This window comes from Meles meles, chromosome 18 (genome assembly GCF_922984935.1).
Source record: "Meles meles chromosome 18, mMelMel3.1 paternal haplotype, whole genome shotgun sequence".
NCBI classification, from domain to species: domain Eukaryota; kingdom Metazoa; phylum Chordata; class Mammalia; order Carnivora; family Mustelidae; genus Meles; species Meles meles.
The window spans coordinates 24,583,137-24,597,362 of record NC_060083.1 but is presented as its reverse complement, the minus strand read 5'-3'; the positions used below and the strand labels follow the sequence as shown (position 1 = coordinate 24,597,362).

General features: G+C 51.1%; 1 protein-coding gene across 12 annotated transcripts in view; it reads right to left on the bottom strand.

Moving 5' to 3' along the window:
* RPH3AL (rabphilin 3A like (without C2 domains)) overlaps positions 1–14,226 on the bottom strand; it is a 160,113-nt gene that overhangs the window by 76,460 nt on the left and 69,427 nt on the right. For 11 of the 12 annotated variants that reach the window (XR_006815891.1, XM_045984472.1, XM_045984468.1 and 8 more), the window contains 3 exons: positions 10,953–11,065; positions 5,816–5,959; positions 3,116–3,245 (listed from right to left, as the gene is read on the bottom strand). Coding sequence is in view for 11 of the 12 variants with exons in the window: in XM_045984472.1 (XP_045840428.1) it covers positions 3,116–3,245; positions 5,816–5,959; positions 10,953–11,029 (351 nt within the window). In the remaining variant the exon portion in view is untranslated. The remainder of the gene's footprint in view (positions 1–3,115; positions 3,246–5,815; positions 5,960–10,952; positions 11,066–14,226) is intronic. The other variant, XM_045984471.1, reaches the window with a different exon arrangement.

The window sequence follows — 14,226 nt, the reverse complement described above, 5'->3', positions numbered from 1 at the left end:
TACAGCCTGCCCCCACTCCCACACCGGGACTGCAACCCACACGTGTGCATAGTAACGGCACTGGCAGGCAGGCAGGGGGCCCACGGCCCCCCATCACGTAGGACGGACCCAGTAACCTCTCACTCTGACCTGGCTGCAGTCTAGGACCCGCTTTTCCTCCTGCAACCCTCCATCACCCACCTGCTTTGATACAGTGAAAAGATGGATTTTCTTAGAATATGGCCCCCATGCCATGCTGCCTCATCTCCAGCCCCACTGTCTCATCCCCAAGGACAGGCAGTGCCTAACTCGCCACTCACTGCCGCTTTATGTCCCCCTGCCATCCACTCACCAGATAGCAGGGAGGCTCATCACTTACAAAGACAAATCAGATCGCATCACACCATGCTCACAACACTCCACTGGCATCCCATGAAACTTAGAATCAAATCTCAACTCCTGAGCTTGACTATGAAGCTCTCATGTGATGGGCATGTCCACCTCTGCCCCAGAGGCCTTCATCAGTTCCTTGAACATGCCCAGCTGCTTTCCCCCTCAGGAACTTCATGCTGGCTGCTCCCTCTGCCTGGAACACTTTTCCATCCAGATCTTCCCAGAGCTGGGTCCGCTTGTGCTCAGGTCTGAGCTCAGAAAGGCCCTCCTAGTTGTACCCTACCACACTGCCCTGTTCTAACTCACTACAGAGCCCTTAGTTTACCGGATAGTATTTTGTTTGTTTGTTGTTCCCCTTCTCCCACCCCTGGAGAAAGGCTCCACGAGAGCAAGGGCTTTGTCTCTCTTGCTCATGGTATTGCCAACACCTAGAACAGGGCCTGCATATAGTGGGTCCTCTACTATTTGCAGAATGAATGAATGAATGAACAAATGAATGACACCATCTTATCAAGGATGGAGAAGAAAACACACAAATGCCTACTTGCACCCTCTCCTCCCACTTCTACCCAGGAGCAACTTCCCTTGGAAACCCCAAGTCCTCTTCACCTTGCTGCCCAAGCCAAGATCAGATTCTCAGCCCGCAGCAAAATATGAACAATTTCAAACTGGACCAGCCCAGGGCTGTCTGCGTTGGTTAAGCTTCTGCCTTAGGCTCACATTGTGATCCTGGGGTCCTGGGAGCAAGCCCCATACGGGGCTCCCTGCTCAGCGGGAGTTCCATCTTTAGAACTCTCTCTCTCCCTCTCCCTCTGTGTGTGCTCTCTCTCCCTTTCTAGCTCTCACTCTCTCTCAAATAAATAAATAAAACCTTAAAAAAGAGAAAAACTGGAACAGCCCAGTACTCCAGGGTACAATGGGGTGGGGAGTGTCCAGAGCATCTGGAAGAACATTTTCTTACCACCCCTCCCCAAGCAGCTGGGATCCTCCCCGGGATTGCCAGGTTGTCTAGGAAATGGCTCTCCAAGGACCCTTCACCAGTCAAGACAGCATCCTGCCCCTATAGCAGAGGTCTCATACTTTTCCAGGGTAAGAGACAAGCCTCTACCCCATCGTCATGTTCCTGCAAACCTGAACATTAATAGCAGTTGTGGGTTGAGGGGCAGAAAGGGGAAATGGGCTGCTGGGCCCCACTGTCCCGGGCAGAAGTCATAAAGTACAACCTAATCTGCCCAAGGGCTGGGAGCAAGACATTCTGAGTCCCTCTGCCTACTGCCTATGTTGGTATCTAGCCTGGGGCCATGGAAGGGTTAAGGAGAGGGGGGCACACGAGTGTCCGCCCCATCCTGCCACTCAGGCCCCGGCCACATCTCCACTGTTCTTGAGACCCTTCACCAGTGACTCCACAGTCCTTAGCCCAGCTCACCACATGTCCCAGAACAGGTGGGGAAATGACCTTAGCTGAAATCTTGACTTTCCCACTTATTAGTTCAGTATATTGACCCTTTTGCATCTGGGTTCCCTCATCCAGTTTTTGAATGCCACTCAAAATGACCTTATCAAGGTTGCCAACAGCTTTTATGCGGCTAAGTCCATGTTTACTTCTTTGACTTCTCTGTATCCTACAGTCCTCTCGGCTCTAGCCACCTAACTCCACCCCATCCCCAATCTTCTATTTCCTATTATTTCTTCCAAGAATGTATTGCTTCCTGAAACATTCTTATTTATTTGATCATTATTTGATTTTTGTTCCCCCACCCAATATAATCTCAAGAGGAAAATTTCTATCTCTGTCTTGTTGACTAAAATAACTTGAGGCTTAAAACAAATGGAAGATAGGTACCAGCAAAACTAGAGTGAAAAACAAAGGAAAGAGGGAGATATGGTATCTTGGGAACAGCTCTCTAACCTAGGAGGGTAGTAAAGGGAAGTCCCATGATGACAACTATGCAGTAATAAGTTTACACTGGAGTAGGACTAAAGGTCCAAAAGAGGGAAAAATGTAGGCTCTATGAATAGAGAGTAAAATGGGGATGCTAAATAATCCCAAGGATTGGAAGGCACATTATTCTTGGGTCAGTAAGAAAAGAAAGGCAATTAGAAACTCCAGGAAAAACAAAAAGTTATTTTAAGAAGTCTGGGACTCAATCTGAAACAATTTAACATGCGGCACCATTTAAGTAACCAGTGGAGTATAAGAAAAGGGGAAAATCCACTTGACTTTGCAGCAAAGATCATTCTCATTTGAGGGACCAGGGATCGAGAGCAGATCAACAGAATTAGAAGTATAATCCTAGCACACTGTTTCACCCTGAGGAGAATTTTAGTTCTTTAATAACTAATAAAGTTTTCTGAGTACTTCTGTGCCAGACAAGGTTTTTAGGACCCAATGAATATAATATTTAATCCTCACAATTTTCTAAGGTACATTATCCCTATTTTAAAGATGAGGAAGATGAGGCTCAAAATATTAAACCAGTTTTCTGAGATCATCCAGCTAGTGGAAAAGCTGAATTTACACCCAGGCCTGTGAGACCCAGAGGTCCATTCCCCGGAGTTGGTCCTAGAAGCCAGACCATTCAACCATAGGCTCTAACTATTCTTGCCAAGAAGGACAGGATATCATCATGTGCACGCACCTGCACACAAGGACACACACTGACACGTACAACATACACTCCTAGAAACCAGGGTGTAAAGTCACAGAGCAGGTCCAGATTGGGAAGCCAGAGCAGGGTCTTACCTTCCTGCAGTCTTTGCAGAACACTGATGAGCTGCCCAAGAAGCCTAGCACCTCCCCACAGAGCAGACACTGGGAAAGGCCATTCCCCATCACGTTCCGCCTCATGGTCTCCAGCCGCTCCACCAGCCGTCTGCAGCACAGGATAGAGTCAGATGGATGTGTTTCCTGTTCCCAACCTGACCACTGTCCCAGTATGGCTGCCATGGGGCCCCAGCGCTATATCAGGGCCCATGTGCTGTACCCTCACCTGGGATACTGTTCCCTGCCCCACCCTTTTTCCAGGCTACCTTCTAATCTTTCATTTGCTCACAAACTATTGAGTACCTACAATGTGCCACACCCTGGGGATATTGTAGCAAACAAGCCAGAGACAGACATGCTCTCATAGAATAATAAAGAGAAAGCCCATAAAAAGTCCACAAGCAAACTGACTTCAGACAGGGGGAGTGCTATGAAATCAAGTAAGTGTGTGGGGAGAAGACTGAGAGGGAGCATGTCTGGTGATCAGTGAAGGCCTCTGTGAGAACATGTGAACTGAGAGCTAAAGGATGACAAGGTGAAAAGCAGGGCAGGGTGAGGGGCACTCCAGGTAGAGGGAAGAGCGTTGGGCAGGGGGGATGGCAAAGACAAAGGCCTTGGCATATTAGAACAGCCAGGAGCCCAGTGTGGCCATTCCCTTGTAAGCCTGCGGGAGCCTGGGATAAAAGGAGTCTGGAGGGGTGAGAAGGGGGCAGGTTACATGGGTTTTGTAGGACACAAAATAGGGTTTGGATTATTTTCTAAGATCAACATGAAGCCACTAAAAAAAATTTTTTTTTTTTTAAAGATTTATTTATTTGACAGATAGAGATTACAAGTAGGCAGAGAGGCAGGCAGAGAGAGAGAGAGGAGGAAGCAGGCTCCCAGCCAAGCAGAGAGCCCGATGCGGGGCTCGATCCCAGGACCCTGGGATCATGACCTGAGCTGAAGGCAGAGGCGCCACTAAAAAATTTTAAGTAGAGGAGGGATTTGATCTAAATTGAAATTTTTAAAAATTTTTTAAAGTTCTTATTTATTTATTCATTTATTGAAGTAATCTCTACACCTGACGTGTGGCTCAAACTTAGTACCCCAAGATCAAGAGTCGCAGGTTCTTCTAACTGAGTCAACTAGGTGCCCCCGGGAGTGGCAGTTTTCAAACGTCACTCCTAGTAAGCCAGGACTACAACAAGGGAGTGCAGGTGAGGAAGCCAACAGGAGATGCTGGGAGGCCCAGTGAAGGGGCACTGAGGCAGCATTCATGGAAATGGAGTACAGGAGGTCAGAGAGAGAGAAGGAGACCTGGGATGATGTAGAGGCTTTGGTTTGAGCAAGCGGCTGAATGAAGAAGCTGGAGGAAGAAAGAAAAAGAGCTTCCCTTCAAACCTCTGATGCTGGGTGTCCACGTGCCATCCCTGAACTGTGCTAAGCCTAGGACAGGGGACTCTCCTCAGGGTCCCATGGCCCCTCAGCCCACCATGACCCCTTCTTTTCATGGCAACACTACAACCCTCACAAAACTAGTGGCCACTTCTGTCTTGTTGGCCACTGTATCTCCAGTCCTCAGGGGACACACAGGGAAAGTTCTTGAATGAAGGAACACAGGACAGAGTGCAGGTATGTTATCTCAACCTCCCAGGGAGGAGGATGTTATTTCCCCCATTTTAAAGACAAGAAGGCTGATGCTCAGAGATGTAAAGTCACTTCCCACCAGCGTTACATAGTTCCTAAGAGGCAGAACCCAGGGCCCAACACCTAGGCCCCCTCTCCCTATACTCTCCCCTGAGGTGATCAGGGGAGAGTATACCACCTGGGTGGTTCAGTTGGTTAGGCATCTGCCTTTGGCTCGGGTCATGATTCCAGGGTCCTGGGATTGAGCCCCGCATTGGGCTCTCTGCTCAGCAGGGAGCCTGCTTCTCCCTCTTCCTGCTACTCCCCCTGCTGTGCTCTTTCTCTTTCTCTCACTCACTGACAAAATAAATAAATAGATTCTTAAAACAAAAACAAAACCAAAAAAACCTGCATTTCCACAATGTCTGACTTTGTAAATGATCACACAGTCTAGCAAACAAGATGAGCAGAACAAGATCAGAATCAAATTAAACCCTGCTCGATGCCATGCGCCGCATTTGTTTTCCTACTTGGGTTTTCCGTGTCTTTCCAATCTTCTAGGAGGTATGAAATGTTTTTGTAATTCAGCAAACAAAAAGAGACACCACCAAACTGTATGAAGGCTGGATAGAGGTCAGCTCTGGACGCTGGAGGCCCGGAGAAGAGCTTAGAACAACTGGAGAGCATCTTCTCTTGGAGTCCTTGTTGGGGCAGGACGATCCAGGTTCAACTCCCCTCAAATCCCTCCTCTGGCTGGACCAGAGCAGACCCTCACACGTATGGAGCTGAAGAGCTCCAAATGCATTTCACCACACTCATTCATCCCCGCACAGCCTAGGGCCCACGCAGGAGCCACTACCCTCTTCTTACAGAGGAGAATATTGAGGCTTTGTGGGGCTGGGTGATGTGTCTACACCCCAGGGGTGTTCGGGCAAAGCAGACTCCCTCCCAGTGCCGCATGCCAGCGCTAGGACCCAGGGCGCCACTCTCAGCCCACAGATCTGACACTAAATGACTTTGCTTCCTTCTCAAGCATTCTGTTCGGGGCCCCAGCTCAGAAGCAGTCCTTACCCGATTCTCTGCTGCTCCATGACGTCCAGCCGCTCTGCCCTCTGGATGACCTGCAAGATGGCCTCCACCTCAGCAGGGCTGAGGCACTGGCTCTTCCTCTGCTTCTCTGTCTGGTAGGTGTGCACAGACCAGCCTGTCTGCAGCCTGCAGAGAGCACATGGCCGGCCCTGAGGCCACCGCAGGGCAAACTCGGGCAGCCCCTCCATATCACAAAGCCCTCCCACCGCCAAGAACCGTGGGGGGACAGCCCAAGTGGTATACGTGCAGAAGAGGGCATCGGGCATCGGGGAACAGGGCAGATGCTTCAGATGCTGGCTCTGACACCTGCCAGCCACCACGCCCCACAAAGGCGGCAGGGCTACCTTAGCACCATGGCTATGACCCGCTGGACAGATGGGGAAGGCCACCGCCACAGCACCGGGGGCTGCGAGGGAAGAGTGCAGAAGATCAGCAAGACTGAGGTCAGGGGCACCTGGGTGGCTCAGACAGTGAAGCCTCTGCCTTCGGCTCAGGTCATGATCCCAGGGTCCAGGGTCCCTGCTCAACGGGGAGCCCGCGTCTCCCTCTCCCTGGGCTCCTCTCCCCCCACCTCCCCCGTCTCCTCTCTCTCTCGAATAAATAAATAAGATCTTAAAAAAAAAAAAAAAAAAAAAAAGACTGTGCTCTGTGGCATCTAAGTGAATGGAGCTCACTGGCATGGGAAAGAATGGTAATTAGATCAAAAATGAACCCTGAATGTAAAAGGAGGTGCACATAGTTTGGAAACGAGAGGGTTTGAGGGCAGGAGGGCAGCGCTGCTGCACAGAAGGAGAGCCAGTGAGGGCAGGTGGGCGACAGACAGGAGTGCAGAGTGGAAGGACGCACGCCCTTCCTGTCTTTCTCGAGGGAATGGAGTGGCAGCCACAGACCAAGCCCCAAATCTCTGCCCAGGGTCCCAGCCTATCCGGGAAATTCTGTGCCAGGTGCTAGGAACATGGAGGTGGGCAAGAGAGCAAAGTGACCACACCAAAGAATGACAACAGGCTTGGGGACACAAGACAACCCATCATTGACACCAATATTTACTTAATGCAAAACCAGAAGAGCAATTCGTTTGTGACCTGTTCACTGGGCGTCCTCTGTGAGGCCAGGCTGGGTAGGTATCGGGAACAGGCTGCTGGGGGGGTACATGCAGGAGGACATTAGGAGGCTGTATAAATCAGGGAACTAACCTGATCAGAGGTAAGGTTCTAGAAGGGCTTCCCTAAAGAAATGACAGCAAGCAAGAGTCTCCAGTGCAGGACACAGGGCAGGAGGGTGAGGATGTGGATGCCTTCTTGATGTTCCCTGACACGGATGGACACTGGTGGTCTTACTTCACTGCCCCATCCGGGCTACTGCAGCTAACAGTTCTCGTAACTATCCATGCAGTGCACATCAGGAGGGTTAAAGAACATGTCCTTCCTCTGCAAGTCCAGCAGGCCCGTTAAGGGGAAGGGTTCAGACTGGGGTCCACCAGATGGTCTTAACTTTAGCTCAGTCCCTTCCTAACCATGAGAATGTGGGCAGCTGCTCATCCCGGATTTCCTGATCTGTCCCTTTAAGGGATGCCACGCAGAGTAAATGGGGCAGGGTATACAAAGTGCTCTGCACACAGCAAATGCCCAACTGCTTCATCCGGGGTGGTTCCTGATGATGACTAGCATTCTCACGGGCAGAACCATCAGGAATGGCTAGACCAAAGACGCAGTGCTCCTACAGGATTTTGCAGGATGAAAGGTGCTTCCCCCAGAGAAAGAAGGTGATGGTGTTCAGGCAGGAAAGCCACACGTGCAAAGGTGCAAAGACGTAAAGTAAGGTGCCGTACCAAGGGTCTCCAGACTTCTAGACTGCCTCTGTCTCCAAGTGAAAAAGAAGTACTGCCCAGAGCAACACTTTTGGAAGAGGTCCTCATAGGGCCGGCGGAAGTGAACAGCGGGAAAAGGGCAGGGCTGGTAGACAGAGGAAGGGAGGCCAGTCCTTAGAGCGAGCAGGGGCACAGGCCCACCTTTCTTCTGTGTATCGAGCAGACTCGAGGGGTTTAGGCCTTGAAAAGAAACACGTGCCCACCCTGAGCTGCAGGTTTTCTCCACCTGAGCATTTCTGGGATTCAGGTAATCAGGGATTGGCCAGGACACCCTCCCGGGGCCAGCAAAAGAGAACTGGAGAACAGGGTCCCCAAGCTCAGGCCTCCCCCACCACGGGGAACACAGAAATGGGAGGGCACAGCACCAGCACCGTCATCCGCCCCGGAGGGTGCCAATTCCAACCCGGTTAGCTCTGGGCCTGGCGCCAGCCCCGGGCATAGCATACCTCCTCGCGCCAGACCCTCCTGTCATCCTATAAGGCTGGCCTCCCCTTCTCTCAGCAGAGTAAGGAGGCCGAGAGTGATTAGATGGAGTCCAGGGCCCGTGGCTGCTGAAAGCCCGGCCAGGCTTCCCTGGGGCATCTTCTTGGCCTCCTTTTCTGCCTCCATCTGGTCACCGACCAAACCCTAACAACCTGTCCCCTCAGATAAACTCCTTCCCTGGCCTACTGCCCCTATCCGGTCAGGTCGCAACTCCCACGATGGCCCTGGTTAACAAGGAACCTCTTGTTCCCCTGAATGCCCCCCCACCCCATGTCACAAAGGTGGACTGCTCGTGGCTGCCAAATGCATCTGTGATTGTAAGCCCCAAGGAAGAGTCTTCAGTGGCCCCTGGCACCCATCAGTAGGGTCCCCTGGTATGGAACCTTCACCCCTCCACTGGCCTGGCCTCACATAGTGTGCTCTGGGCTGCAGCTGTCTTCTCCAGGCCTTTGCCCACGCTGTGCCCTCCACCTGCAGTGCCTGCCCACCTCCCTAAATCCCCTTTCCACTGCATCACTCCTATTCCTTTTTAAGACTTCTTTAAGGGACTGCCTGGGTGTTCAGTCAGTTGAGCATCCAACTTTTGGTCTCGGCACAGGTCATGATCCCAGGGTCCTGGGATCAAGCAACACATCAAGCTCCATGCTCAGCATGGATCTGCTTGAGATTCTCTCTTTCCCTCTTCCTCCTTCCAACATCCCGCCCATGCCCTCACCCTCTAAAATAAATAAATAAGTGAAATCTTAAAAAAAAAAAAAAAAGGACTTGCTTCATATTCTGGGTGAAGATCCCCTCCAAGATGGGCTGAGTCCACTCTCAGAATTCCCAGACAACCCAGGCATAGCTCCATCATGGAGCTTAAACATTATTTTAAGGCCAAGTAGGACCCTCTGTCCCCCCCCTCTTGAATGTGAGTCTGGAGGACCAGCCCTATACCATCTGGCCCCTGCCCACTTCCCCAACTTCCTTTCACCCCATTCACCACCTCCTTTTGCATTCAAGCCACACTGGCCTCCTGCCAGGCCCTCTACATGTCCTGTTCCTCCTGCCTCAGGGCCTTTGCACATGCTGTTCCTTCTGCCTAGAAGCTCCCTCCCCCTATTTCCATCTAACAATTACTGCTACTCCAGGACTCAACATAAACCACATTCTCATGGAAGCCTCTCCAAATTCCCAGATTAAATTAACACCTGCCTTCACCCCCACTGCCTGTTTCTGCTGTCCAAGTAGCCGCACAGGGGTAATTCCATGTATATTGCTCCCCTCTCCCCACCAGAGTCTTAAGACAAAGGACCACATCAGTCTTGTTCACTGCTGTGCAGTCAGTGCCTGACCCCTAGTAGGGGTTTAGAGTATCCTATAGTGCTGGAGGACAGACCTGAGCCTAAGGTAGGGAAGGCAAATTCCCCAGGCCTCCCAGAGGAACCCTCAGGGCACAGAACCTGGATGCAAGAGCTATAGTATTCTCCTTTACGGAGCCTGGCATTACAAGGAGCCTGGCATTACAAGGAGCCTGGCATTACAAGGCGGCACACCCTGGGGAGGAGATAAAAGCATCTGCTCTACTAAAAAATGCTACAACAGCTTCTGGCTGCTGCTGAGGGCAAGACAAGGTCAGGGAGAACTGAAGGAAATGCCAGGGGGGTCATGAGGGGTCACACCAGGCCCCGGCAGCAGCTCTCCCCAGCTCCTTGTATCCTGCCAAGGAGGACACATCGTCACGCCCAGCATCAGGGCAGAGAGAGCAAGCGACTGGTTTCTTCCCTGGTCTCCCCCGCAGGGGCTGCACAGGGGACTGAAAGGAGCCTAGCCATCCTGGAGAGAGGGACAAATTAACCGATGCACAGAGATGCCTGCCAATCACGGAGGACTCCACTCTTGGGCGTTTTGGATTAATTTTTCTAGCCCTCTTTGATGTTTCAGCTCTGTCCCCCTGCAGGCCTGTAACATCTAATTGCAAATTTCTTGAACTTGGTCCCCTTTGGGAAATGCTGGCTCCCATAATTGGCATGGTTTGACAGATGAAGAGGTGTTCTTGGGGCTTATCAGACACCAGGGGCCTCCAAATCCCTGGATGGAGAGGGAAGCCTGAAAGGCAGGAGAAGTACCTGGGAGGCCCTGGTCTCCGGCCACAGTGGGGAGGTGGGTAGAGATGGCCTGACCTAACTGGGTCTGAGGGGTCACCAGGCTGAGGGATAACAGGGAAACTGGGAGCTGGAGGGGACAAACCAGAACCAGAGAGAATCTGACAGGGTACTGGAGGAGACCGGGGATGCTTCGAGGCTGGCTGAGTGTCGCAGCCTGGCGAGGTTCATTGCCCAGCCTTTGCTCTGCCCTCTCAGTGTGAGGCCCTCAGGTGAAGGGGCATCCAGGTATCAAAGTCTCCCCACCTCCAGGGACTCAGGGACTGAAGGCTCAGTGACAGGGGGGTTTACACTCTCATCAGAGAAGGCAGAGGAAGTGGTTTGATCCCCTGCAGCCTGCTGTAGGCCTGGGAGTCAGGGGGGCTTGGGTGTGGGTCCCATGGTCTGCCATTGGGCAAGGAGCCCGGCCTCCCTTTCCTCCTTGGAGAAATGAGGGTAAATTCCAGTTAAAGGAGTGAATGGCTGTTCAGTGTTAACCTTGGGGCCTGGAGTGTGGCGGGCATTAGAATGCACTTGTCCTGAAACTTCTCTTTCTGGGTCCCTGATATTAAATCTTGCCCCCAAAAGGAGGGAAGCAGGGAGAGGGAGGGAAGGGAAGGGCTGGCAGGGCCTTGGAGGTACTCACTTGGCTCGCAGGGCAAGCTGCCGATCATTGGGGCAAACCCACTGGTCATTCCCACTGCCGAAGATGGTGTCGGCCATGGCTCGGAGCGCCCAGGGCGGGGCAGGGAGTCACATCTGAGGCGAGAAGGGGGAACAACCAAGAGCACGCCATCAGCTGGGGTGCAGGTGGCAGCCAGGGACCATCAGGCACCAAGCACTGGCACTTCCGGCATGTCCCTGTACCTGTCCGCCCGCAGATTGGCCCGCCTGGCCATCAGAATCCTCTGGCTTCTATTCCCTCAAAACTCATCGTTCAAAAGGATCATAATTCGGGGAGGGGGAACTAGGTAGCTCATGCAGCCAAGTGACCAGATTGGACTGGACTGGCAGGACATCAGGAGTTAGAAGCAGAAAGGGAAGGAGGAGGAAAAAGGGGAGGGCACTTGACTCCTGCCCCTCCCAAGTACAGCCACTACCCAAGAAGTACAGTGCCAAGCAGGAGGGGCTGGGGCTGTGGGGCACACAGCTACATGGCCCGGGGAAGCCATATGCCACTCCCAAACCTGGGGGACCCACCATGGCCACCCCAGGCCCACGGATGCAGCTGAAGTTGGCCACCTTCACGGCTTCTGCTCCCCAATATGTTCTGCTGACCATCACAATGCTCCCCAGGACAGGAAGGAGGGTGGGGAGCCAAAGCTACAGCCAGGACTACAAGGATGATGGCACCATTGGGAATCCAGCAGGGAGGACACCCTGCTTCAGAACTTCCTGGTGCTTAAATGTGCATGGTGTAGTCCAGCTGCCTTTCTCCTTGCCCCCGAGGCTATGACCAGCTCTTTGATGATCTAGCATAAGGGTACTGAGCATGTATGCTGAAAGGACTGTGTGTGTGTGTGTGTGTGTGTGTGTGTACTGGGAGGAGAGAAGGGTGGCTGTAACTCAATCCCAGAGCAAAGATGAAGGGCTGCACTGAGTTATCAACACTGCCCTCGTCCAATCCCATCTAGACCAACAGATCTCAAACAGTGGAATCCTTCCTACTCTTAAAAACTACTGAGGCTGGTGGGGAGCCTGGGTGGCTCAGTCAGTTAAGCGTGTGCCTTCAAGGGCTCAGGTCATGATCTTGGGGTACTGGGATCCAGCCCCAGGTCGGGCTCCCTGCTCAGTGGGGACCCTGCTTCTCCCTCTCCCTCTGCCTGCCCCTCCCCCGCTTGTGCTCTCTGTCAAATAAACAAATAAAATCTTAAACAAAACAAACAAACAAAAAGCTTGTATGTTCATAGCAGCATTATTCACAACAGCCCCAAGGTGCAACTAATTCAAATGTCTGCCAACTGATAAATGGAGATCATATGGAGTTATCCATACACAACAGAATATTATTTGGCCATTAAAAGTGAAGCAGTGCTATAAGCTGTAAGCTGGCTGAATCCTGAGAACATTATGCTAAGTGTAAGAAGGTGGCACAAAAGGGGCGCCTGGGTGGCTCAGTCGCTTAAATGTCTGGCTCTTAATTTCAGCCCAGGTCTTGATCTCAGGGTCATGAGTTCAAGCTCTGCATTGGGCCCCACACTGGGCATAGAGACTACTAGGAAAAAAAAAAAAAGCCAGTCACAAAAGACCACATGTTGTATTATTCCATTTACAAGAAATGTCCAGAACAGGCAAATCCACAGAGGCAGAAAGCAGACTAATTGTTGTCAGGGGCTGGAGTGCGGGCGGAGGGGAGAAGGAATGCGTTTCTGCTAATGGGTTCAGGGTTTCTTTTTGGGGTCATGAAAATATTCTGCAATTAGATCGTGGTGATGGTTGCACAACTTTGAGAATAAACTAAAACCAATGAATTGAATCCTTCTAGAATGTGAATTTTATGGTATATGAACTATATCTCATTAAATGGTCATAAAAAGTTTTTGAGAACACCAAATTGTGTGGGCTCTATCTATTGATACCACATTAGAAATTAAAACTGAGAAAAAAAAATTAATTTAGATTCATTGAAAAACAAAAAACCCATTAGGCATTTACATGTTTCATTTAGAAAGGTGCATTTTCAGAACAAAAACGAGTGAAAATAATAGCTTTGTTTTGCATTTTTAAAGATCTGTGTAATGTTTGGTTTAACAAAAGTTAGCTGGATGATATCTGATTTTTTGTTCAATCTTTTGTGATTCTGTGGTTTTGTTCTACATGACGGATGTCTAGACTCTCACAAACACGTACTACAGTTGGGAAAAGGAGGAGTATTTTAACAGTCTTTCCAAATATTCGTGGATATTCTTTCCTCATGTACCAGGTTCAACAGATGGCAGCTTCTTAAAGATTTAGTGCTAATGTGGCATCTGAAACCATATTCATGAACTCCTTCTTTTCTGTACGTTTGTGAGAGAATGGGATGGAGCATTTCATTGTTATTACGAAAACAGTTCTGACCTTGTGAATTTCCTGAAAGGTGGTGGAGACACCCCCCCAGATCTAGGGATCATGGTTTGAGAACTGCGGTTCCAGAGTAATGTCACCGATTCCTATGATGACCAGCAGGGGGCAGCGAGTTGGCTGTAGCTAACTGACCCACACAGAGACCAAGACCATGACCCTGACTGCAGTGGTCTCTCTGTCCCATTCGGCACATCCAAGTACCTGTGCTCTCTCCACTGTGGGCCCCCTTGGGAGAGAGCCCAATGCACATCCAGACCCTAAAAGACCCACCTGCAGAGACCCCATGGCCAGGCCCAGCACTAGGATGCCACCATCACCAAAGGCCTTCTCAAATCGAAAGTCTTGACCTTCTCCCAAATGAGGCTAACGTATGATCCAGGAAAACACAGACCAGGACAAAAATGACACACTCATCAAACACCTGTAAACCAGCGTCCCACTTCCAGCCTTCAGTGCTCTGCGGTTTGCTTTGTTGCTTTTCAGAACTTGTTATCTTGTGAACAGCACAATCACACTGCCACGTGGCTGTGAAAAGCATTACTCTGTTCCAAGTGAACGTGCAGACCACACTACAGTTCATTAGCCCTGTTTATTATTGTTTAAAAGAATACTCTAGGAGCTTCAAGAAATGGAAGTGATGGGGGTCTCCCTGACCAGGAGAGAAGGTGCCTGGGTAAAGTGGGAGTCTCACTGGCCATTTGTGATCACCTCCCAGGTGCACCACTCCTGCAGGAGGCGCCATGTCCCAGGCCACGAGGGTCCTGAGCCTTCCTGCCTGTCCAGGGGCAGCTGGACATAGTGAGGAGGGGGTGGCCCCTCTGCTCTACCAGTCACCCCCACAGAAGCAGCGGCAC